The sequence below is a fragment of the Halichoerus grypus genome, chromosome 14, assembly GCF_964656455.1.
Source record: "Halichoerus grypus chromosome 14, mHalGry1.hap1.1, whole genome shotgun sequence".
Classification (NCBI taxonomy): Eukaryota; Metazoa; Chordata; class Mammalia; order Carnivora; family Phocidae; genus Halichoerus; species Halichoerus grypus.
In genome coordinates, this window is record NC_135725.1 from 87202081 (window position 1) to 87225139 (window position 23059).

Here is a 23059-nt window from a genome sequence, read left to right on the forward strand (position 1 = left end):
GATTTCTTTTTTTTTTTTTTTTTTTTTAAAGATTTTATTTATTTATTTGAGACAGAGAGAATGAGAGAGAGAGAGAGCACATGAGAGGGGGGAGGGTCAGAGGGAGAAGCAGGCTCCCTGCCGAGCAGGGAGCCCGATGCGGGACTCGATCCAGGGACTCCAGGATCATGACCTGAGCCGAAGGCAGTCGCTTAACCAACTGAGCCACCCAGGCGCCCTGTCTCCTGATTTCTGATAATGGTAGCTTTGTCTTCAGTTTTCTCTGTAGCTCTTCCATTTTATATTACGTTGATTTCTGCTCTTCAGTGTTTCTTTCTATTTATTTATTTTGGATTTAATTTGCTCTTTCTCTAATATTTAAGGTAGAAACTTAGATAACAGATTTTAGAACATTCTTATTAAGTAACTATAAATGTTACTTTAAGTATTGCTTTTAGCTATATCCTAAAAATTTTGATGTGTTGTATTTTCACTGTCATTCAGTTCAAAATAGTTTCTAATTCCCCTTGTGATTTTCTTTGACCCTTGTATTATTAATACGAATGTGCTGTTTAATTTCCAAACATTGGATATCTTACTGATTTCCAGTTTGACTCCATTATTACCAAAGAACATATTCTGTATCATTTAGATCTTTTTTTTAAAATTTTTTAATTGTTATGTTAATCCCCATACATTACATCATTAGTTTTAGATATAGTGTTCCATGATTCATTGTTTGTGCATAACACCCAGTGCTCCATGCAGAACGTGCCCTCCTCAATACCCATCACCAGGCTAACCCATCCTCCCACCCCCCTCCCCTCTAGAACCCTCAGTTTGTTTTTCAGAGTCCATTGTCTCTCATGGTTCGTCTATCCCTCCGATTTCCCCCCCTTCATTCTTCCCCTCCTGCTACATTCTTCTTCTTTGTATCATTTAGATCTTTTAAAATTTACTATCCCGTGGGTTATAGCCCATTATATGATCTATTTTGGTGAATGTACCACGTACACTTGAAAAGAATGTGTATTCGGAAGTAGTTGGGTGTGCTGGTGAGACGTACCAGTCAGATCGAGGTTGTTTAGGTCTGTGGTTTTGCCAATTTTTTGGTACGTTTGTTCTGTCAGTTGTACATTATATTTATTTTAATTTTTTGGAGTGCAGTTGACACATTTCAGGTGTACAACATAGTGATTTACCATCTCTACATGTTGTGCTATGCTCACAAGTGCAGTTACCATCTGTCACCAGACAGTGTTATTACAGTGCTATTAACTATATTTTCTTTTCTGTGCCTTTTATTCTCATGACTTACTCATTCCACACCTGGAAGCCTCCCACTCCTCTTCACCCATTTAGCCTGTCCTCCGCCCTCTTTCCTTCTGGCAACCATCGGTTTGTTCTCTATATTTATAGGCCTGGTTCTGTTTTTTGTTTGTTTCTTCATTTGTTTTTTTTTTAAGATTCCAGATATGAGTAAAATTGTATGGTATTTGTTTTTTTCAGTCTAACTTAACTTCATTTAGCGTAAGACCTTCTAGGTCCATCCATGTTGTTGCAAATGGCAAGATCTCATCCTTTTTGTGGTGGTGTAGTATTCCATTGTACCTGCACATGCGTGTGTGCGTGTTTACACATCTTCCTTATTCATCTGTCAGTGGACACTTAGGTTGCTTCCGTATCTTGGCTATTATAAATAATGCTTTAGTAAACATAGGGGTGCATGTATCTTTTTTTTTTTAAGATTTTATTCATTTGAAAGAGTGAGTGGGAGAGAAAATGGGAGGGGCAGAGGGAGAGGGAGAAGCAGACTCCTTGCTGAGCAGGGAGCCCAATGCGGCACTCAATCCCGGGACTCCAGGATCATGACCTGAGCTGAAGGCAGACGCTTAACCGACTGAGCCACCCAGGAACCCCTGCATATATCTTTTTGAATTAGTGTTTTCATTTTCTTTGGGTAAATACCCAGTGGTTAAATTATTGGATCATATGGCATTTCTGTTTTTTAATTTTTACTTTTTAGAGAGAGAGAGAGAGCATGAGCAGGGCGTGGAAGGGCAGAGGGCAGAGGGAGAGAGAGAGTCCCAAGCAGGCTCCACGCTCAGCACAGAGCCTGACACAGGGCTCGATCTCACGACCCTGCAATCATGACCTGACCTGAACTGAAACCAAGAGTTGGATGCCTAACTGACTGAGCCACCCAGGCGCCTCTTTGTTTTTTAATTGTTTGAGGAACCTCCATACTGTTTTCCACAGTGGCTGTACCAATTTAGATTCCCAGCAGCAGTGCACAAGGGGTCATTTTTCTCCACATCTTCACGGCACTTGTTTGTACATCCAAGGGAGCTGGTTAAATTATGGCAAAATATATAAATAAAAATATGGCATTTCCATGCAGTGGAGTACTGTGCTGCATTAAAAAATAACGAGGGGACTGGTAATGAAAAATAAGGAAATTCTTAATGTACTGTTACAGGAAATGATTTGTAAGATACACTGTTAGTGGGGCGCCTGGGTGGCTCAGTCGTTAAGCGTCTGCCTTCGGCTCAGGTCATGATCCCACGGTCCTGGGATCGAGTCCCACATGGGGCTCCCTGCTCCGCAGGAGGCCTGCTTCTCCCTCTCCCACTCCCCCTGCTTGTGTTCCCTCTCTCGCTGTCTCTCTCCCTGTCAAATAAATAAATAAAATCTTTAAAAAAAAAAAAAAAAGATACACTGTTAGTTGAGAAAAGTAAAGCGTAGAATAGTTTGTACAGTATATTTGATATAGAGATGGATGGCTGGATGGTTGGGTAGGTAGGTAGGTAGGTAGGTAGATGGAGCTTAGAATGAATGAATGAAAGAATGAATGAGTGTATATGGCATATTACTGGAAAAGGAAAGAAAAACCTCTAACAGTGGTTGCCTCTGGGGACAAGTTAGGATGACTGGGCAGTGGGAATTGTAGGGAGAGAGACTTTTTTTTGGTATCTCTCCCAAAGCCTTTTGCTTTAAGCTTTTAACAGATTCCTTAATACATGGCAAAGAGGGAGACGTTTTTTTACTCTGTTCTTATACATGTATTATCTAATAAAAAATAACTTAAAAATTTTTAAATAGGTTTTTAAATCTGACTTTATTTCTCCCATTTTTTTCTTCATTGGTTGTGCAGACTGAGCGCCAGGTGTCTCGCTGGTTTGTTCAGGGCCTTCGGGAACAGTCCATGCTGCTAGAAATTATTTTCCTGTATTATGCCTACTTTGAGATGGCACCTAGTGACCTGTTGGCATTAACCAAGATGTTTAAAGAGCAAGGATTTGGTAGTAGGCAGACCAACAGGCACCTAGTGGATGAGACCATGGATCCTTTCGTGGATCGGATTGGGTAAGTCTGAGTGAATTGAGGCTACAAAATTTGTACAATATTTAGAGCATTGATATTATAGTGATCTTGTGAATGAGTGAGGGGACGCTCTAGATGTACTTCTCATTTGCTGGTAGGGAAACAGATCGATGTACTACCACGTTCCAGGTCTTACAGGGAGTAAAGACTGGGATTAGAGGGCCTGTTTTCTCAAAATAGGTATTGCATTCTAGTATTTTACTGTCTTCATCTAAGAGGTTCATCCATTCAACAAAAAAATTGGTGAGCATCTATGGTAAGCCAGTGCAAATGCTCAGACGACAACAGGGCGAATGTGTCCCCTGCCCTCTTTGAGGTCATCGTCTATGGACTTTGAATTTTATGGCAATGGATAGATCCACATCTTTTTTTCATTTATACAAAAATACATTGTTTGTGTTTTTTGTTTTTTGATGTAAATTATATACTTTGTTACGACTTAACTTTTCACATAACTGGGTGTCCTGGAACTCTTTTTAACCTCAGGATGTTTTTTTAGCTGCTGCATATTAGTACATGGGATGGATGTTTATTTAACAATTTCACTAATGGTAGGCAGTTAGCTATTTTGGATATTTCAAACAATGTTGTAAAGACCACTCTTTAGAAGCCTGTCTGTACATCTGGGCGAGTATGGCTGTAAAGGATCTGGAAATGGCGTTGTTGGGTTGAATGGTGTGTGCGTTTGTGTTATAAAATATTGCCAAGTTGTCCTCCACAAAGGCCGTACCAATGTATGCTCATGACTGTGGGAGGAAAGAACCAGTTTCCCCACAATCTTGCAAACCCGTGTTATTATCTATATTCCCCCTCAGTTTGATCCCTTTTGTTGCACTGATTTGCTTTCCCTGGTTATCTGTGATGTTGAGCATTTTCTTACCTGCTCTTGGCATATGCTCTGGGGTGAACTGCCTGCTTGCATCTGTGTCTATGAGGAGGAGATTCAGCTGCGTTTAACAAAAAGGATGATGTTACAGTGGTTCAAATGGATAGATCTGCATTTTGAGGCCTTTTTCCTCTGTGAACAAAGATACACACTTGAGTGGTGAGAGGTTTATCTGGGTCACATGTAATTGGTGGCTGTAGAAACTTTCAGTACTGGGTCTGCGCTTTGGCAGGCAAAGCCCCTGTCAAGCACTTTAAATGTGGCTGGACAGATTGAGGTGTGCTGGAAGTGTAAAATGTATACAGGGTTTAGAAGACTTAGTATGAAAAAAAAATGCAGAAAAAACCGTTAATAATTTTTTTGATATTAAAGTGCCTTCCATTTCACCTTATATCTCCAGCAAGGTTCAGAGTTGCACATACACCATGACACCATTTTTCTTTCCAGCTACTTCAGTGCCCTTATCCTGGTGGAAGGCATGGATATTGAATCCTTGCATAAGTGTGCTTTGGATGACAGAAGAGAGCTGCACCAGTTTGCCCAGGATGGGCTTATTTGTCAGGTGAACTTGGAATAGCTTCCTTTCTCTTTTTAGACAATTTATAGTTAGGAGTATGTTTTTAACCACTCAACTAGACTGCCACATAAAATTTTCCCTGTGGTGGAATTTGAGGTTCTACATTGCTAAGAAGTTAATTGTATCTGGAAGAAATCTCAGATTTCAGTTTTCTGCACATAGGTCATAGTTGAGTCTGTGAGAATGAGTTGTCACTCAGAGAGTTCGCACCAGTACAAAAGAGGCCCAAGAACAGAACCTGAGGGCTTGTCTTCATTTATGGACTTTGTGCAAGAAGAGCACAGGGGAAACACATTGAGATGGGATGATGGTTAGATAGAAAGTGGGGAAAAATCAGAGAAAGTTCAAGAAGGATTGGGAAATTTTCTAAAGAAAATTCCATTTGAACATGTGTTTTATAATGTTACATTAAGACTACTTAAAATTAGAAGGAAAAAATTTGGGGAAAGGGAAGAGTAATGGAGGGGTTTACTAGTGAGGTGGTGGGGTTTGGGGAAGAGTAGAATATCAGTGGGACAAGGGACCACTGTGGGCAAATGGAAGACATACCAAATGTGACGAAGGGTCCTGTGGAGGGCTCTGACCCTTTCTTTTCAGTGACAGAGGTTTTGTTTTTTGTTGTTTTTTTTTTTCATCAGGATATGGACCGTTTGATGTTGACCTTTGGGGACATTCCACATCACGCCCCAGTGCTTTTGGCCTGGGCTCTCCTCCGTCACACCCTGCATCCAGAAGAGACAAGCAGTGTTGTCCGGAAGATAGGTGGCACAGCCATCCAGCTGAACGTATTTCAGTACCTGACCCGACTGCTCCGCGCACTGGCCAGTGGGGGAAATGACGTGAGGCTCGGGCTGTGGGTGTCTGAGCGTAAGAATGCCAGCGAGCAGGGCAGAGGCTCGTTAATGAATCATGAGAGTAGTAATGAGAATTGTGAAAGTGACATGGATAATGATGACAGTGTTGTTTCTAACTTTGTAGAGCATTTAGTATGACTAGACACTGTTATCAGCACTTTCTGCACTTTCTCTTATTTCATCACAACACTTGGTTGCACTAGGGATTTTCATCCTATTTTACATATTAGGAGATTGAGCCTCAGGGAGATGTAATTTGCCCACAAATTACTGGCAGAACAATAACGGCCAGTTAGTGGTAGATATGGTTTGAACCCATCGTGTCTGACTCTTTGCCAGTATAGGATACTATGCCCGTTCAGTAATCTGGAAGGTAGCTTTGACCACATTGACTGGAGAAATCTTTTTTGGGAGCTTACTCATTCAACCATAGCAGGATGAATTAGCTATTCTCTTGAGTCCTGTGTTGGGGCTTAATTTCAGAGGCACTGTTTAGTGAGCTTGTTTTGACATGCGAGCAGGAAACCTCAGCCAGCAGGCCCCACCGACTGGCACTGGGTGATTTATCTTGGTGACCCTTCAGGCAGCTGCATCATTCATATCAGCGCATAGAGACTCTTTATCCTTTCTCTAGACTGGATGTGGTTTTATTCTTGGTGGTGGTGTAATATTTATGGTTCCTGCTTTCTCATTTCTCCCCTTGTCTTCCTGATCTCGGGACTAAATTAGGAAAATTACAAAGCCTTGGATTCCCTTCCCATTTGTTTACAGAGACTATATTAACGTGCAGGATTATGCTGAATCTGGGGGAAGAGTTTTGTTATTCAGAATTCGTCACTGACCCCTTTGCCCTTGCAGTGTACCACCAGCACCGCATGCATGTGTGTCTATGGACTCCTTTCCTTCGTTCTGACCTCGCTGGAGCTGCACACACTGGGCAATCAGCAGGTCAGTATCTGGCTTTTGTGAGGCCGTCTACACTGCCTGGCTTTGCAGTCATATCCCTAAGATATCCCTTTGGAGCTGATATCACACCCACCCACATACCCCAGGTGTTAATTTATTGCTGTTTCTTTTCATTTATTGTATATACAAATGATACATATTAGTTTAAAAAAAAATCAGAAAGTGTTGGTAAAAACAAAAAAGTGTAATCCCACCACACAGGACAACCTCTGTTAATATTTTGTTGTGTTCCCTTCCAAACATTTTCTGCATATATATATATGTTAAAAATATAATAATTCTTCTCTAAAAACAGAATCACAATGTATATACTGCTTTGTAGTCTCATTTTGGGATAGAGCACTGTCCCAAACATCTGTGGGTGCTAATAAATATTCTTCTGCAATATTTTTAAAACATGAAACATTTCAAATGTACATCAAAGAAGACAAAGTTAGGTAACAAACTCTTAAACAGTCCTATCACCAGCTTCCAAATTATCATCTTGATACTCTTTCCCTCCTTGATTATTTTGAAGCAAATCCCTGACATCATTTAGTTTCATCTATGAATATTCGATGAGCCAGAATAGGAGCTAGTAAAACTTTACAACCATTAGCACATCTATTTTTTTTTTAAGATTTTATTTATTTATATACCAGATAGAGAGAGAGAGAGCAAGAGACAAGCAGGGGGAGCGGTAGGCAGAGGGAGAAGCAGGCTCCCTGCTGAGCAAGGAGCCCGATGTGGGACTCGACCCCAAAACCGACCCTGGGATCGTGACCTGAGCCGAAGACAGATGCCCAATCGACTGAGCCACCCAGGCATCCCCCCATTAGCACATCTAAACAGTATCTTCAAATAACAAGTCAGGATTTAAATTTCTAATTACCTTATAAATGTTGTAAATTTGTTATAAGTTTGTTTTGCTCAGGATCTAAATAAATAAGGTCCATACATTATTGGTTGATAGCTCTGTCAAGTTTTAGTCTGCACATGCCACATCAATGTCTAGATGATGGTTGTCTAGATCCATTAGTTCCTTGGGAGTTAGAAAATGGCACTATTCTATCTTTCCTCTTTTGTTTATTGGCTAGAACGTTGCTATAGAAAAGGTTGTTTCATAGTATATACAAATATTAGATCATTATGTTGCACATCTAAAATTAATATAACATTATATGTGAGTTATACCTCAAAAAAAATTTCCTCTGCCTGCCGCTCCCCCTGCTTGTGCCCTCTCTCTCTCTGTCTCGTTCTCAAAAAAAAAAATCCTTTAAAAAAAAATTTGCTCTCATTAGCTATTAGCTATCTGATACTCTGGTATAGAATACTATACATGCTTATTTTCCTGTGTTTGCTAGTTTTCCCTACCATCCTGTAAAGGTGGTTAGTGAGGTTTTTAAATTTTTACATGTCATTGTGAATTCCTGGGTATAAATAAATATGTTAGCTGTGTTTTAATCCACTGCAGTTACTATTCTTATGCTCCGATCCCTCACCTTTGGCCAGTAAGAACTCTTTTTGATGAGCTTCTGAATGTGTCTGACACAAAGCTTCCGTACTTTGATAGCTCCATTGTTTTCTGGTACGACACACCATTGTAGGATTATCTTGCAAGAGTCTTGCCCCAGACCTGGAATATGCTATTTCTCCAAGGAACTGGTTCCTTGCAGTGGAAAGTGCTATTTGAGGAGTTCTTTATAACTAAGTCATTGTATTCATTTTTAATGACTTGTTTTGGAAATTGAAGAAATTGGTAAAGTTGCTAAAAATGAAAATTTCTTACCATTATAAAAGAAATTGGTGTTAACTGGAAAACTCAATTTCCAAAGCTTAAGGGGCACAGAGTAAGCTTTGCATCCTTTGCCAAAATTCTGGTCACATTTGGACCTCATAATATACCTGGAGGATCAGTATTAACATATCTGGGCTGCAAGAGTCCTAGTACTTGGGTTGTTTAAAAAAAATCGTTCCCAGTGTGTGCCAAGCGCTGTGCTAGGTGCTGAGGATTAAAAAACTTAAAAAGGCATTATTCTTGCCCTCTGGGAGAACAGTTTAGCTGAGCCTAGTAATACCTCTCATTTACAGTCCACTTCTCCATGTATTATCTCATTTAGTCCTTACAACGGTACTGTGAAGCGATAATATCACCATTTTATAGATAAAGATTTTGAAGTTCAGAGAGGTTAACTTGCCTAGCACCATATAACAGCTATAACATACTGTGAAGCGATAATATCACCATTTTATAGATAAAGATTTTGAAGTTCAGAGAGGTTAACTTGCCTAGCACCAAATAACAGCTATAACATACACCCTAGACAGGGTATAATCTTACTTTTTAAACCCAGGGTTCTTTCTGACATAGTATGTGAAAGTATTGTTGGTGTTTTTATTTGAATAGGATCCAGTAAAAAAAGAAAAGACTGGTTCAACTAGGGAAAATAAGCTATTTTTCCCCCTCCCCCAACAGGATGTAATTGACACAGCATGTGAAGTCCTGGCAGACCCTTCTCTTCCAGAACTATTCTGGGGAACAGTAAGTGTGTCAGAGGGAATTATGCTAAGATATTCTTATAGCGAAAAGAATTTATCAAGTACTTACTTTGTGATAGGTCTGATATTAAGCATTTATGTCTTTTCACATTTAATCTTTACAAAAATCTATGAAGTAGATAGAATTATTATCATCACTATTTTGCATATGAGGAAAGGTGATGCTCAGAGATGTGAAGTGACTTGCCCAAGGTCATGTAGCTAGACAAACAGCCAGGATCAGGAAGCAGTTCTGGCTGACTTGAGTCTGTAGCCTGTATTATGAACCAGCATGTTCGCTATCCTACCCACCAAGTTTTTGTTCACATTGACAGTCTCAGACACCAGTATTACTGTAACTCTTGAACATGGTATTGGGGTGAGTTGACAGAGTATTGTAACTGGTTAGATAAGAGTTTGGCTTTGGAGAGAACAGTTTCTCACCAATACTCAGGCTTAGCATTGACAGCAGCCTGAAGCCCCAGGGTCTAGCTGATGAATAAATCTGTTCTCTTTGGTACTGTGGCCTGACTGATAGGCCTGTATGTCTTATCCTCTTCTTCCTGAGTTGCTATCCAGCCTCGACTCACACTGTTCTGGGAGAAGGCAGTATGAAATAATATTTAGGTTGAGGATCTGTTGCTCATGTGTGGTGGCTTAAATGCTGGCATGTTGTTTGGTGCTTTTCACTTTATTGGAGACACGTCCATGAGGAGGTGAACGCCGTTGTCTTCCGATAGAGAGGATGGCCAGGAAAAGGTCACTGGAGGCAGTGGTGTTCTCTTTCCTTGACAGTCTGCTGTTGATAGCCATTTTCAGTGGAAATGTGGAAGTCTTAAATTGTTAGGGAGGAGTGATATCTGCCTGAAGGAAAGGATTGGTTTTAGGTTTTCTTATGATTGCTAGGCAATCTGGAGATGTGTTAGTCAATGGATAACGTGAAGGTCAGTGACTTCTCTCACCATAGGAGCCAACCTCCGGGCTTGGGATCATTCTGGACAGTGTCTGTGGGATGTTCCCCCATCTCCTCTCCCCTCTCCTACAGTTGCTGCGAGCCCTCGTATCAGGGAAGTCCACTGCCAAAAAGGTAGGTGGTTCGGTTAGATGCCTGAATTCAGAGTGTGGGAGATATTTTGGGGGCGCCACAGCAGGAATTAGTCTGAAGTTGAACGAATGTTGCAGAGATAGTGCCTCAAGTCTATAAAATTAAGTACCTATTGTAGGTGCGGTGCGAGTAGGACAAAATACAGAGTTTCTTACTATCTCATTGGCAGAGAATAACAGTAGACACAAGGAGGGAGTACCTAATAAAGCCACACAGTCAATGTTATTTGAGCAGTGAACACCCACTGTTCAGGAGAGCCAACTGTCTGTGCTGTGAGGGGTCCTCGACCTCAGCATAAGAGGATGGTGAGGGCTGGCAAGGAGTGTGGAGGCGGGTTCGTGCGAAGTTCGAGAGTCCCCACATACATGGTCTGGCTAAAGAGCAGAGAAGCGAACGTGGGACCCCTTCCACGTCCCCCAGGTAAACGTGTGGCTGGATTTTTTTCTGCATGTTGGCAGGTGTATAGTTTCTTGGATAAGATGTCTTTCTACAATGAACTTTATAAGCACAAGCCCCATGATGTGATCTCCCATGAAGATGGAACTCTCTGGCGGAGGCAAACATCCAAACTCCTTTATCCTCTTGGTAAGATGGAGAGACCCTGGTTCAGTAGCTCTTTTTCCTCAGCCTCTGTTCAGGCTTCATCTTTGCTGCTTTAACTTTTTTTTTTTTTAAGCTGCCTTTATCTTTTTAAAAGATTTTATTTATTTGACAGAGAGAGACACAGCGAGAGCGGGAACACAAGCAGGGGGAGTGGGAGAGGGAGAAGCAGGCTTCCCACTGAGCAGGGAGCCCGATGTGGGGCTCAATCCCAGGACCCTGGGCTCATGACCCGAGCCGAAGGCAGACGCTTAACGACTGAGCCATCCAGGCGCTCTTGCAAGCTGCCTTTAAAGCGGTTCCTTCTCTCCACTATACTTGTTGATAACTTAGTGCATTTCTCCCTTTTATACATCATAAGATTGTTTTATTTCAAAAATAATGCATGTTCATTGCAACAAGAGACACGGCACCGATCTACACTTTACAGAGTTCGCCTGTTGAGACTTGTCTGTTGGGTCGTCAGTGTTAAGAACTGATGTGCATCCTTTTACATACTGTGTACGCTCTCCTAGATTCATCCTGGAGGTTGCTTTTCTTATATACGGATCTGACCCATTCTTTTTAGTAACTACAGAATTATTCTGGATGTTCCAGAATCTTGTATCTTTTTCCTTCTAAAGGACATGTAGGCCATGTCAGGTTTTTGCCACTACAAACAGTGCTGCCTTGGGTACATGTCCCCTTATACACTGGTGCTTTTATTTTTAGCACACTGGGTTCCTAAAGCGGGGTTGTTGGATAAAAGGGCATATACCAAAACAGTTTTTTTAAAGATTTTATTTATTTGACAGGGATACAGCGAGAGAGGGAACACAAGCAGGGGGAGTGTGAGAGGGAGAAGCAGGCTTCCCTCGGAGCAGGGATCCCACACCCTGGGATCATGACCTGAGCCGAAGGCAGACGCTTAACGACTGAGCCACCCAGGCGCCCCTACAAAAACAATTTTAAATAAGTGTCCACCAACAGATGAAATTGATAAAATGTGGCACATATATATAGTGGGATATTATTCAGCCTTGAGAAGAAAGGGAATTCTGACACATGCTGTAACTTGGGTGGAACCAGTCTATCAGTGTTAGCTACTAGGAAGAGAGTGTCCTTCTCTGTGTGAGTAAATATTGGTGTCTGGTGTAGGAGTCACTTTTTCCTATTGTATTCCCAGATATTAGACTCATTTCCTTTCCTTTCTCCCTTAGGGGGTCAGACCAACCTTCGCATACCTCAGGGCACCGTGGGCCAAGTAGTGCTGGACGACAGGGCTTACCTGGTACGCTGGGAGTACTCCTACAGCAGCTGGACCCTCTTTACCTGCGAGATTGAAATGCTGCTGCATGTCGTTTCCACTGCAGGTAAGGTCCACTCGGGGAGACAGGACTACGGGAAGGAAAAATGGCCATGCTTAGATTTGGAGGACAGACAGAGAATCTCAAGATAAAATTGAAAACCATCTAGACTGGGATAAGTGTAGTGTTTATCTGGGTCTCAGAGACTATTCCATGATCTTGAAGGAATTGTGTGCGCTCTTTCCCCCCAGATGTCATTCAGCACTGCCAGCGGGTCAGACCCATCATTGATCTGGTCCATAAGGTCATCAGCACAGACCTGTCCATAGCAGACTGTCTGTTGCCCATCACGTCCCGCATCTACATGCTGCTGCAGCGGTAAGCATCTGGTCACACACCTGCTGGGTTAACGTCCACGCTCGTTCCTCTGAGGGAAACCCTGGCGTGATACTATCCCCAGCTGAGGGCCTTCCTGTGTTTCTAACCCTGCTGGGAGGAGGGACTTGGGCAGAGAGAACTGGAAAATATTTGTGGCAGAACAAGTTATTCATTTTACCGAGTAGAGTGCACTGTTCTCCAACCAGGCTAACGACAGTGATCTCCCCACCAGTGGACGTCATTGCTTCTTGTGTCAATTGCTTGACTGTTTTGGCTGCCCGGAATCCAGCAAAGGTGAGAGACACCAAGTCTTCCTAAGAGCCAAAAAAGGGTGCACTTGGTGGATACCTGAAGACACGTGGACATTGGGCTCTTCTTTTCCCTTCTCAGGTCTGGACTGATCTTCGTCACACAGGCTTTTTACCATTCGTGGCCCACCAGGTCTCCAACATGAGTCAGATGATTAGGTGAGCCAGGTCTTCTTAGGTTGGGTAGGGCATATTCCCTGGGAGCACCGTATACGTTTCAGGTCCAGACTAGCTTCATTCTTTTTAAAGAAGCTTCCCCATGGATGTATTTCTCATCCAGCGGCAACCACCCTAGGTGCATGGGAGTTAACTCTCCAGCCTAGAGAATCCAGAAGTGTCTAGATCCAGAGACTTGGCTTCCCTTTCTTAGTCACTCTGTACCTTTCCTTGTTTCATGGGTACTTGAGCTCACCTGCTGGACAGTTAATACACAGGCTCCATTTTCCTACCTGAGCATTCTCTTTGCCCTCTCTTACTTGTAAGACAAAAAGATATTTTCGGATGTTTATTTGATTTCTTTACTTTAAATTTCTTGAGGTTGTACATCAATAAAACATGTTATTAATGTTCACCTTGGGTAGAAAGCCTAGATTTGATGAATTCTTTTGCAGAGGTTTCCTATTTGGGGCCCAAGCCATCTAGGTAATAACAAGAATGCTCTGTGATTAGTTTCTGGAAACCCTGAGATTGCCCCACCCTGATTCCCCTGCCTCTGTTCTCTCCCAGTGCGGAGGGGATGAATGCCGGAGGGTACGGAAGCCTCTTGATGAACAGCGAGCAGCCCCAGGGCGAGTACGGGGTCACTGTTGCCTTTCTGCGCTTGATCACCACTCTTGTCAAGGTAAGAGCTGGTCAGATGAGATCATCCAAAATAGTTTCTCTTCTACTATAGTCCTCATGTCTGTGCAGGCCCCCCAGTTGTCCTGAGGTTACGGCATTAACGGTTTCTGTGTATTGAGTATTGACTATGTGCCAGATTCTGTAATGGGTACTTTATCTGTAGCCTAGGGTAATATGTATGTTTTATATCATGACTCAGTATACACATGTGTTTGTGGATCCTTGAAGCGGAGTTTCACAATTCAGCACTACTCTGACAACGCAAAAGGCATTCGGATATTTTCTTTTTTTTTTTTTTTTTTTAAGATTTTATTTTTATTTATTTGACAGAGAGCCAGAGAGGGAACACAAGCAGGGGGAGCAGGAGAGGTAGAAGCAGGCTTCCCGCAGAGCGGGGAGCCCGATGCGGGGCTCGATCCCAGGACCCTGGGATTATGACCTGAGCCGAAGGCAGATGCTTAATGACTAAGCCACCCAGGTGCCCCTCGGATATTTTCTAATAAGCTGATTTCACAGTCCACTAACGGGTCACAACTCAGTCTGAAAAATAGATTTTGGAGTCTGACAGAATTAGGTTTACATTTCAGGTTGGCCTCCTGCCGACACTTAAAAGGTGTAAGTTCTCACAGCATGGTTTCTTGTAGGGGCAGCTGGGAAGTACCCAGAGCCAAGGGCTGGTGCCCTGTGTCATGTTTGTGCTGAAGGAGATGCTTCCCGGCTATCACAAGTGGCGTTACAACTCCCATGGTGTGAGAGAACAGATTGGTAAGGAAGGCGTGCGCAGGGAACACTTGAGCGACTCCTGGCTCCCTGGAGATCTTGTCTTCCCCTTTCTTGGGGTGAGGGTCATCACACAAGGCCACATCATTGCTGTGTCTTTTCTGGAGTCCAGGTTGCCTGATCCTGGAGCTGATTCATGCGATCCTGAACCTGTGCCACGAGGCAGACCTACACGGCAGGTATGGGGGGGTGTGTGTGTGTGACTGCTCGAGCTGGGTACGCCCGGGTGCCGCTGCTCCCCAAGGGAAGACAGGGGCTTCTGCTGTGGGGAGCCCCCTCATTTTCCAGAGAACTCAGTTTGCCCTAGCCCAGAGCTCAGTACTCTTGAGGTTCTGATTTGCTTTCCACTGGACTGTATCCTTTCTCCCTATGGGTCGAGAAGAGAACTGAAGCGGAAACAAACTTATCCCCAGTGAGATTGTGCATGCGTGGACACACACACACACACACACACACACACACACACAGAATTTGTTTTTTATGATCTTGACAAAAGTTACAAATATTCATTGGGAAATAGAAAGCGCCCTTCCTAAACCTGCTTCTTGGAGATGACTATGAAATTAGTATGTTTTCTGCTCGGTGTTTTCCTCTGCTTGTACTGACTGCTCTGGAATTTCATTTCCATGCCACTTCATACGGATCTGTCTTGTTTAATGGTTCCATGCAGTCCGTTGTATGGACTAATAATTATTCACTTCAGTAAATATATCCATTAATTGATAAGACATTAAGATAGCTTTTCAGGGTGGTTTCTAAGATCAAGTCTATTTATTTTATTTATTTTTTAGGATTTTTATTCATTTGAGAGAGAAGCACACATGCGCACCCACAAGGTAGGGAGGGGGGAGAGGGAGAAGCAGACTCCCCGCTGAGCAGGGAGCCCTACGCAGGGCTCGATCCCAGGACCCCGAAATCATGACCTGAGCTGAAGGCAAACGTTTGACTGAGCCACCCAGGCGCCCCTAAGATCAAATCTATTTAAGGAAAGTGATCAGAGTGTATTCATCTGGCAGAGAGCTGCTCTGTATCACTGATGTCCAGTTGGTTCAGTTTGGACAGTGCCCTTCCCTTCCAGTAATGAACTTGGTAGCTCCCTAGTAACTTGGAACATGTCTGTCTTGCAGTCACAGCCCCAGCCTGCAGTCTCTCTGCATTTGCAGCCTAGCCTACACAGAAGCAGGGCAGACAGTGATCAATATCATGGGCGTCGGTGTGGACACCATCGACATGGTGATGGCTGCTCAGCCCCGAAGGTAGGGCTCCCTCTCCCCTTCCCCATTTATCTTTATTGTGCCTGCATGTTCTCTGAATTCCAGTGTAAGTTAATGTGTGGTGGCTTTTTAAAGACAGTCTTGTTTCCCCGAGGACGTAGCCTTTCTATACCCTAGTGGCTGCTGTGTAGACTGGCACATAGCAAAGGGAGTTGATTGCTCCTCCTCTCTCCTAGTTTGGACTGGGGCCTCTAACAGAAGCTGTTGAACTCTGGGATTATTGTTGGGAATCTAATTCATGAGAGCACATACGTTGCAAATGAAGTCATGTTGTCTGAATCAACTTTGGTTTCCATTTGGCACCCTAGTGATGGGGCAGAGGGCCAGGGGCAGGGCCAGCTGCTGATCAAGACAGTGAAACTGGCATTCTCCGTCACCAACAATGTTATTCGGCTGAAACCGCCTTCTAATGTGGTGTCCCCCCTGGAACAGGCTCTCACACAGCATGGTATGTATTGCTCTTCCGACCAGCAGTGCTTCTACCCACAAGGACATACTTCAGGCTGTGTTGTTAGAGGCCAGCAGTATTTTCTGACTAATTCCTGGAGGGAACGTGGGAATGATCACCAGCTCCCATCCTGGACTTAGAAACGAGGGCTGGAATGTCCTTCACTTCTGCCTCCTGTTGATGACAGAATAGTAAAGAATCCGTGTTCACAGTCAGACTGCCTGGCTTCAAATTGTGGCTCTAATCAGCCGTGTTACCTTGGGCTCATTATTAAGCAACTGTGCCTCGTGCTTCTTGTCTGTAAAATGAGGATAATAGTAGTACCTACCTTATAAGATTACAATGGAGGTAAGATTACTACTTGTGAATAATGGAGAAAAGTTTGTGGTAAATATTGACTGTTTGACTCTTTGGCCTTACACTATTAATTTAATCCCTTTGGGACCCTGTTTCCTCACTTTTAAGTAGGTGGTTGGGTAATGTCTAAGACCTATTCTACTTGTATCCTTTTGGGATTTTGATAATTTTTGCATTTCAGTGCAGTTCTTCAGTGTGATGTCTTTTTCTAACCTGTTAAGAGACAACCTGTTGTTTTCAAAATGTCTCTCTTGCTGCTCTTAATGAATTGGATTGGCTATTTACCTCCAAATCCTGTGTATCCCCTTGGCTATGGAAAAAACAACAAAAAACAAAAAACAACGGTATGGCCACCTGGCTTTGCTCTGGCCCTCCCAGTACTTGAGGGCAGTAAAATCCCTCATGTGTGTAGGCCGTTGTGACTGCCAGCCTCTCTTAGGAGCTTGACTCAGACGCACTTGATATCTAACCTGTTTCCTGTGCTTCTTCAGGTGCCCATGGGAACAACCTCATTGCTGTTCTTGCCAAATACATCTACCACAAACATGATCCTGCTTTACCACGTCTTGCCATCCAGTTGCTGAAACGTCTGGCCACGGTAGGTTCCCACTTAATCAGGCAAAGCCCCAGAAAGCTGACTTCGTGCTTGAGACCGCTCCTGCCTTCTTTCAAGAGAAACAGCTAACTTGGACTTCTCTGACTCTTAAAGATTTTGTTTATTTATTTATTTATTTGAGAGAGCGACTTGCGAGCGTGTGCATGAACCGGGGGGCGTGGGGGGTGATGTGCACAGGGAGAGGGAGAATCCCAAGCAGGTTAAAAAGCCTGATGCGGGGCTCGATCTCACAACCCTGAGATCATGACCTGAGCCAAAACCAAGAGTCGGTCGTTCAACGGACTAAGCCACCCAGGCAGATTTCTTTTTATCTGTGCTTATGTATTAAAGGATGTTTGGTGTGTTCTTTTGTTCTTTACAAAAGTAGAATGGCCTCATACATACTGTTTTATGACTGGCTTTCTTCACGGAACACCAGATCTTGCAGTCTTTCCACGTGGGCACATTTGGGCTACTTTATCGTCTTTGATGCTTACATGGTGTGCCCCAGAATGGACGCATCCTAATTGATTTGGGCTGTTTTTTTATCTTCCACTATTACAGGCAGTGCTGCAGGACTGTTGTCCCTAGAGTTCCATAAACTTCTGTTTTCAGTTCCTAAAAATTAGGTATTGGTGAACATTTAAAATTTTTAGACATTTCTAAATTGTCCTCCATAAAGGATTGTAACAGTTTATGCTCTTTTTTTTTTTTTTTTTTTTTTTAACATAATCTTCACACCCATCGTGGGGCTTGAACCCACCGCTCCAAGATCAGGAGTCGCACGCTCCACCTGCTGAGCCAGCCTGGCGCCCCGACAGTTTGTACTCATAACACCAAGTCTTGTATCCCCATCAGTTTTTTCATCTTGTTTTTTACCTTGCATTTCTTTAACCACGAGAGAGGTCATGCATGTTTTTATGTTGATTACTATTTCTTCTGTGAATTGGTGGGCGTTTTGTACTGTAGTTTGACTCAATGTCCCTTCTAACCCGGAGCTGTACATCTGGATGTTTCCCTTTCTGCGCGTTTTCTTCGAGTTCTCCAGTACCCTTCTGCAGGAGCTTGTCAAGGTTTTTCTGAACATAGAGCCCTACGTCTGTGTGTTGGGTCTCCACCAGGTGGCCCCGATGTCAGTGTATGCCTGCCTCGGCAACGATGCTGCTGCCATTCGAGATGCCTTCCTGACCCGACTGCAGAGCAAGATTGAGGACATGCGCATCAAAGTCATGATTCTGGAGTTCCTCACAGTTGCGGTAGAGACTCAGCCAGGCCTCATCGAGCTGTTTCTGAATCTGGAGGTGAAGGATGGCAGCGATGGCTCCAAGGTGAGCCCGCGCCTGGGATGAAGCTGGGAGGCGGCTCCCTGGGAGGAGGGTGCGCTTGGCCGGTGGAGGCTGAGGGAGTGAACTCTCGTTTGGCCCTCTTGCAGGAATTCAGCCTTGGCGTGTGGAGCTGCCTCCACGCGGTGCTGGAGCTGATTGATTCCCAGCAGCAGGACCGCTACTGGTGTCCGCCCCTGCTGCATCGGGCAGCCATTGCCTTCCTGCATGCCCTGTGGCAGGACCGGCGGGACAGTGCCATGCTGGTCCTCAGAACCAAGTGAGTCTGACTCCGGGAGGGATTGCCTTCCAAGCCTCGTGTCTGCAAAATGGAAGTAACAATAGTTTATACTTTCGAGGTTCGTTGTGACCGCTCACTTGGCCGACGCACGAGAAGTGCTTAGGGGCTGGTTTGTTGTGCGGGAGCGTGACTCTGAGTCATTCTCTGCTGCTGCTGGCATGTGTCCTCTTTACCGAAAGGCAGAGACATGTTTATCTGAGGGTGCCCTCCTTGTCCTGCCTGTGCGTTCTTCCCTTTTCGCTAACCCCTTCAAAATCCATCATTCTTGAGAAACAGTAGCTTCAGATCAGAGTGGCTTGCTCGAGTCCTTGAACTGAATGAAACCCCCTATTCTCCAGGACCCTGTTTGCACGAAGGGAAGGGACATTCAGAAGGCTGACCACGGGAGTCTGCGTCCTTATTCCCTCCCCACTCTCTTCTTTGTGGGGCTCTGGGAAAAATGTACGGTGGCACAAATCAGGAGAATTTTTATTGGTCAACTCTAGAACATACATACAATTGTGCTTCTTAACAGGAAAACATAATTTTATCTGTGGAACCAGTTACATTTATGTAGGTGCAGGTGACTCATGTTAAGATTGAGATGGGTACAGTATGGACAAGTAACCAGCCGAAGCGGGTGGACAGAACTTCGGGAAGGCCTGCGTGAGAGAAGTATGATTTCCAAATGTATTTTCCTTTCAGACCCAAGTTTTGGGAGAATTTAACCAGTCCACTGTTTGGAACCCTTTCTCCTCCCTCAGAAACCTCTGAGGTAAGCCAGGGTGAAGGGTGGGACAGGGGACGAGAGTCCCTGGGAGGACAGGCTGGGCGGTGAGACTGAGGTGTAGGAAATGATTCATCCCCTCATTAAGCAACGAGAGTGTTTTCTTCACTGGAAATTTCTTTCTCAGAGGCGTGTTTGCTTCCTCTCCCTTTGATATCTCTCGCTTGGGAAGGGAAGTGGTATGCCCTGCTCTGTGTTGATGGCTCCGTGGTCTTCTCCGCTCACTTGGAGACGCTGTGGACCTGACATTGCAGATGCCCATTCACATCCGATAGAAATTGGGCTTCCTTGTTTTCCAAGTATCAGGTCCCTGCTCTGTTCCATCGTCGGGGACACCAGGGAAGAGGCTCTCCTCATGATTGATGTCTGCTCTGCTCTCCTCCTCCACAGCCCAGCATCCTGGAAACCTGTGCCCTCATCATGAAGATAATTTGCTTGGAGATATACTATGTAGTTAAGTGAGTCCTTTCCCCTTTTGAGATTTTAATTTAAGGTTTGGGTGAGGGGTGCACGGTGGCCTGCCACTGGGTGCATGGCTCTTTGAGCCAAGACAGAGGAGAGAGCTGGTTTGGAGCCATTTATGGAGGGCCGCTGAGTTGTGTCCCTGGCCGGTCCATTGATGGCATTTATGATTGTCAGAGAGAGTTATTGTGAAGCAAACTCCATGTGCCTGGGATTTTATGGAGGAGGAATCCTGGAAAAGGCCTCAACCTAACCCATTATGTTGAGCAAGAAGTATGAGCCCCACACAGTGGAGGTGACTGGAGCCGTCTGCCTTTAAGCCCAAGTGAGGTCGCTTTCTCTGCCTGGACAGGGGTCTGTGCCCATCACATTTCCATCCATTTTCAAAACGTAACTGTAGGTTTTGTTTTTTCTTGACACTCTAGGGGCTCATTAGATCAGTCATTAAAAGATACGCTTAAGAAATTTTCCAGCGAGAAACGCTTTGCCTACTGGTCAGGCTACGTCAAGTCATTGGCAGTTCACACAGCCGACACAGAGGGCAGCAGCTGCACCTCCCTGGTGGAGTATCAGATGCTGGTCTCCGCCTGGAGGATGCTCCTCATCATTGCCACCAGTCACGTAAGAGCCTCTCGGAGTGGTTTTCACTTGGGTATTCACTGGAGTGGTTTTCACACAACTGTGTGCCGGAATGGCTAACAGATACAGCCCCTTGGGATGAAGGATGAACCAGGGGTATTCCCTGAGAGCTACAATGTAACAGTTCTGTGCCAATAGATGGGGGCTTCTGTGGGCTGTTCAGGATGTTGGATGCAACAAGGGACCCTGAAGAAAAATGCAGAGAAGTGATTTAAAATCTTTTGCGACGTTCATAAAAGCCTCCTGGAGCTGCCCTTGCAGCCCTGGATGGGTCTCAGGGGCCCCCTTCCTCCATCTGCTTCTCCTGCACATTTCATGTCACCTGCTCAGGTGTGTGACCTGTGCGTGCTAGGTAAATCTTTGTGGGCTGGTCAGCAGGCAGCTGGGGCAGCTGCAGCAGCACCCTCTCTAGAGAGCAGTTTGTTTTCATTGCTTCTAGAAACTGCGTTTCCTGGTCTTAGAAAAAGAACAGAGGCATTATCTATGTGCTATGTTTACTGAGAGTTGGTTTTTAGAGAGAGAGTTAGCATTTGAGAAGAGTCTGCACTTTTTCTTTGTGTGTCTGTGTGTGTGTGTGTGTGTGTGTGTGTGGTTTCACCCCGTCATGTTGTGCAGTGGGGACTTAGTGTTGAACTGTTCCTCCTTGGGGAATCCAGATTGATATCTTGACTTCATGAATAACTTGGGCTTAATGGATGTCCTTTGTTCCAAGCGTACTCATATCTTCCACGAGTGACTCGTTCCCTGTACCAGACTGCCCACGACCTTGGGACATTGCTGTGTCACTGTGGTTGCGGCCCCAGAGACTGCAGACACAGCAGAGCGCAAGGCGGTCTCTGGGGAATGCTCGATTCCTGCTCGGGTAGCCTGTGTGTCACCTGCCTTTAGGCCTTAGCTGGGCAGCAGCTCTTTTTTTTTTTTTTTTTTTGAATTAAAGCATAATTGACATATGATGTTCTGTTCGTTTCAAGTGGACATCAGAATGATTCAGTATTTTTATACACCACGAGAAGGTTCCCACGATAAGTCTGGTGACCGTCTGTTACCACCCAAAGTTGGGACAGTCTTCTTAACTGTGTTCCCCGGCGGTACAGATAGGCATTCGGAGCTACTTGAATTGTAGCTGCGAAAGTCCTGCCATCCTCTTTCCTCTTAGGAGAACTGTCTGATTCAGTCTAGGATCCTGACCGTTCACTTATTCATTTAACAGGTATTAACGGAATGGTCACCATGTGTCAGGCACCCGGGGATACAGCAGTGAATAGGGCAGATAAGGTCTTTGATCTTGTGGAGAGTGGCCCACAAGGAAAGCAAATGGTAAACAAATTCCTAAAGAAATGTAGGTTGAGGTTGTGATAATTCACTAGGAGGGAAATAATCAGGATGCTAGGGTAGTGAGCACTTGAGTAGGATAGGAGCCGTCAGAGAGGCTGTCTCCGCGGAGGCGATGGCCAAGCTGAGACCCGAATGTACAGAGGCGCTTTCCAGGCAGAGAGCCTGTGGGAAAGAGTAGTCTCGGCAATTGGTATCACATGTACAAGGGTCCAGAGCGGAAAAGAGCTTGGTAGCTGTTGGTAGCTAAGGAGACTGGGAGGGCCAGAATGGGGTGAGCACAAGTGGGAGTGATACTGGAATCCTTTGCACCAGATTCGGGGGCGGGGGGTCTCTTGGCCTTGTTTGTATTTCCAGAGCACTGGGAAGGAAGCCTTTGAAGGGTCTGAGCAGAAGAGGGACATCGTCAGGAGGAGGAGGTGAACCTGACCCGATTTTGACCACATCTCAGGGTGGACAAAGAAACAGCAGGGAGATAATTAGGAAGACTGTGACTTACCAGTGGCTAATTGCCTGACAGAGGACCCTACATTTCGTGGCTTCTAAAGTCTAGAAAATTTTCCCCAATGCCATTTTTTTCCTGTTCCTTTGTAGGCGGAGGTAATGCACCTGACAGACCGTGCGGTGCGTAGCCAGCTCTTTCTTGACGTGCTTGATGGGACCAAAGCCTTAGTAAGTGTGTCTGGGAGATTCCACATTCCTTCTAAGGAGAAGGTCCCCAGAGCCCAGGAGCAGCTCACGAGTGTGTAGCTGCCCAGCGGTCGGGCCAAGGGGCTCGGGCGGCCTGGGAGGCCTGAGGCTGCAGTGCCACTCCATGGGCTCGCGCCTCTGGCCCAGGCCAGTGAGCTCGCTGCTGGGAAAGAAAGGCAGGAGGCTGAAAGGGGGTCCTGTGGGCGGAGCTCAGATCTTCCAGCCATGGCAGCTCACAGGAAACCTGACTTCTGAGCGGTCGGCTGTCTCCCCTCAGCTACTGGTGCCAGCCTCCGTGAACTGCCTCCGCCTCGGCTCCATGATGTGCACTCTGCTGCTCATCCTTCTCCGGCAGTGGAAGGGGTGAGCACTGTGCCGGGGGGGTGGGGGGCCTGCCCTCTCCTCTTTACTGA

The 23059-nt window shown here is 44.9% G+C and overlaps 1 protein-coding gene across 3 annotated transcripts in view; it reads left to right on the top strand.

Moving 5' to 3' along the window:
• NUP188 (nucleoporin 188) overlaps positions 1 to 23059 on the top strand; it is a 47189-nt gene that overhangs the window by 17804 nt on the left and 6326 nt on the right. The window contains exons 9-33 of one of the 3 annotated variants that reach the window (XM_078061873.1): positions 3134 to 3345; positions 4697 to 4811; positions 5465 to 5665; positions 6539 to 6628; positions 9102 to 9167; positions 10131 to 10250; positions 10727 to 10853; positions 12068 to 12220; positions 12406 to 12532; positions 12739 to 12826; positions 12923 to 12999; positions 13567 to 13681; positions 14325 to 14445; positions 14573 to 14639; positions 15252 to 15296; positions 15588 to 15716; positions 16043 to 16182; positions 17031 to 17137; positions 18256 to 18462; positions 18567 to 18736; positions 19442 to 19511; positions 19914 to 19981; positions 20411 to 20606; positions 22551 to 22628; positions 22924 to 23009. In XM_078061873.1, the coding sequence (XP_077917999.1) occupies positions 3134 to 3345; positions 4697 to 4811; positions 5465 to 5665; positions 6539 to 6628; positions 9102 to 9167; positions 10131 to 10250; positions 10727 to 10853; positions 12068 to 12220; positions 12406 to 12532; positions 12739 to 12826; positions 12923 to 12999; positions 13567 to 13681; positions 14325 to 14445; positions 14573 to 14639; positions 15252 to 15296; positions 15588 to 15716; positions 16043 to 16182; positions 17031 to 17137; positions 18256 to 18462; positions 18567 to 18736; positions 19442 to 19511; positions 19914 to 19981; positions 20411 to 20606; positions 22551 to 22628; positions 22924 to 23009 (2975 nt within the window). The remainder of the gene's footprint in view (positions 1 to 3133; positions 3346 to 4696; positions 4812 to 5464; positions 5666 to 6538; positions 6629 to 9101; positions 9168 to 10130; positions 10251 to 10726; positions 10854 to 12067; positions 12221 to 12405; positions 12533 to 12738; positions 12827 to 12922; positions 13000 to 13566; positions 13682 to 14324; positions 14446 to 14572; positions 14640 to 15251; positions 15297 to 15587; positions 15717 to 16042; positions 16183 to 17030; positions 17138 to 18255; positions 18463 to 18566; positions 18737 to 19441; positions 19512 to 19913; positions 19982 to 20410; positions 20607 to 22550; positions 22629 to 22923; positions 23010 to 23059) is intronic. The other 2 variants (XM_078061874.1, XM_036112054.2) reach the window with 2 other exon arrangements.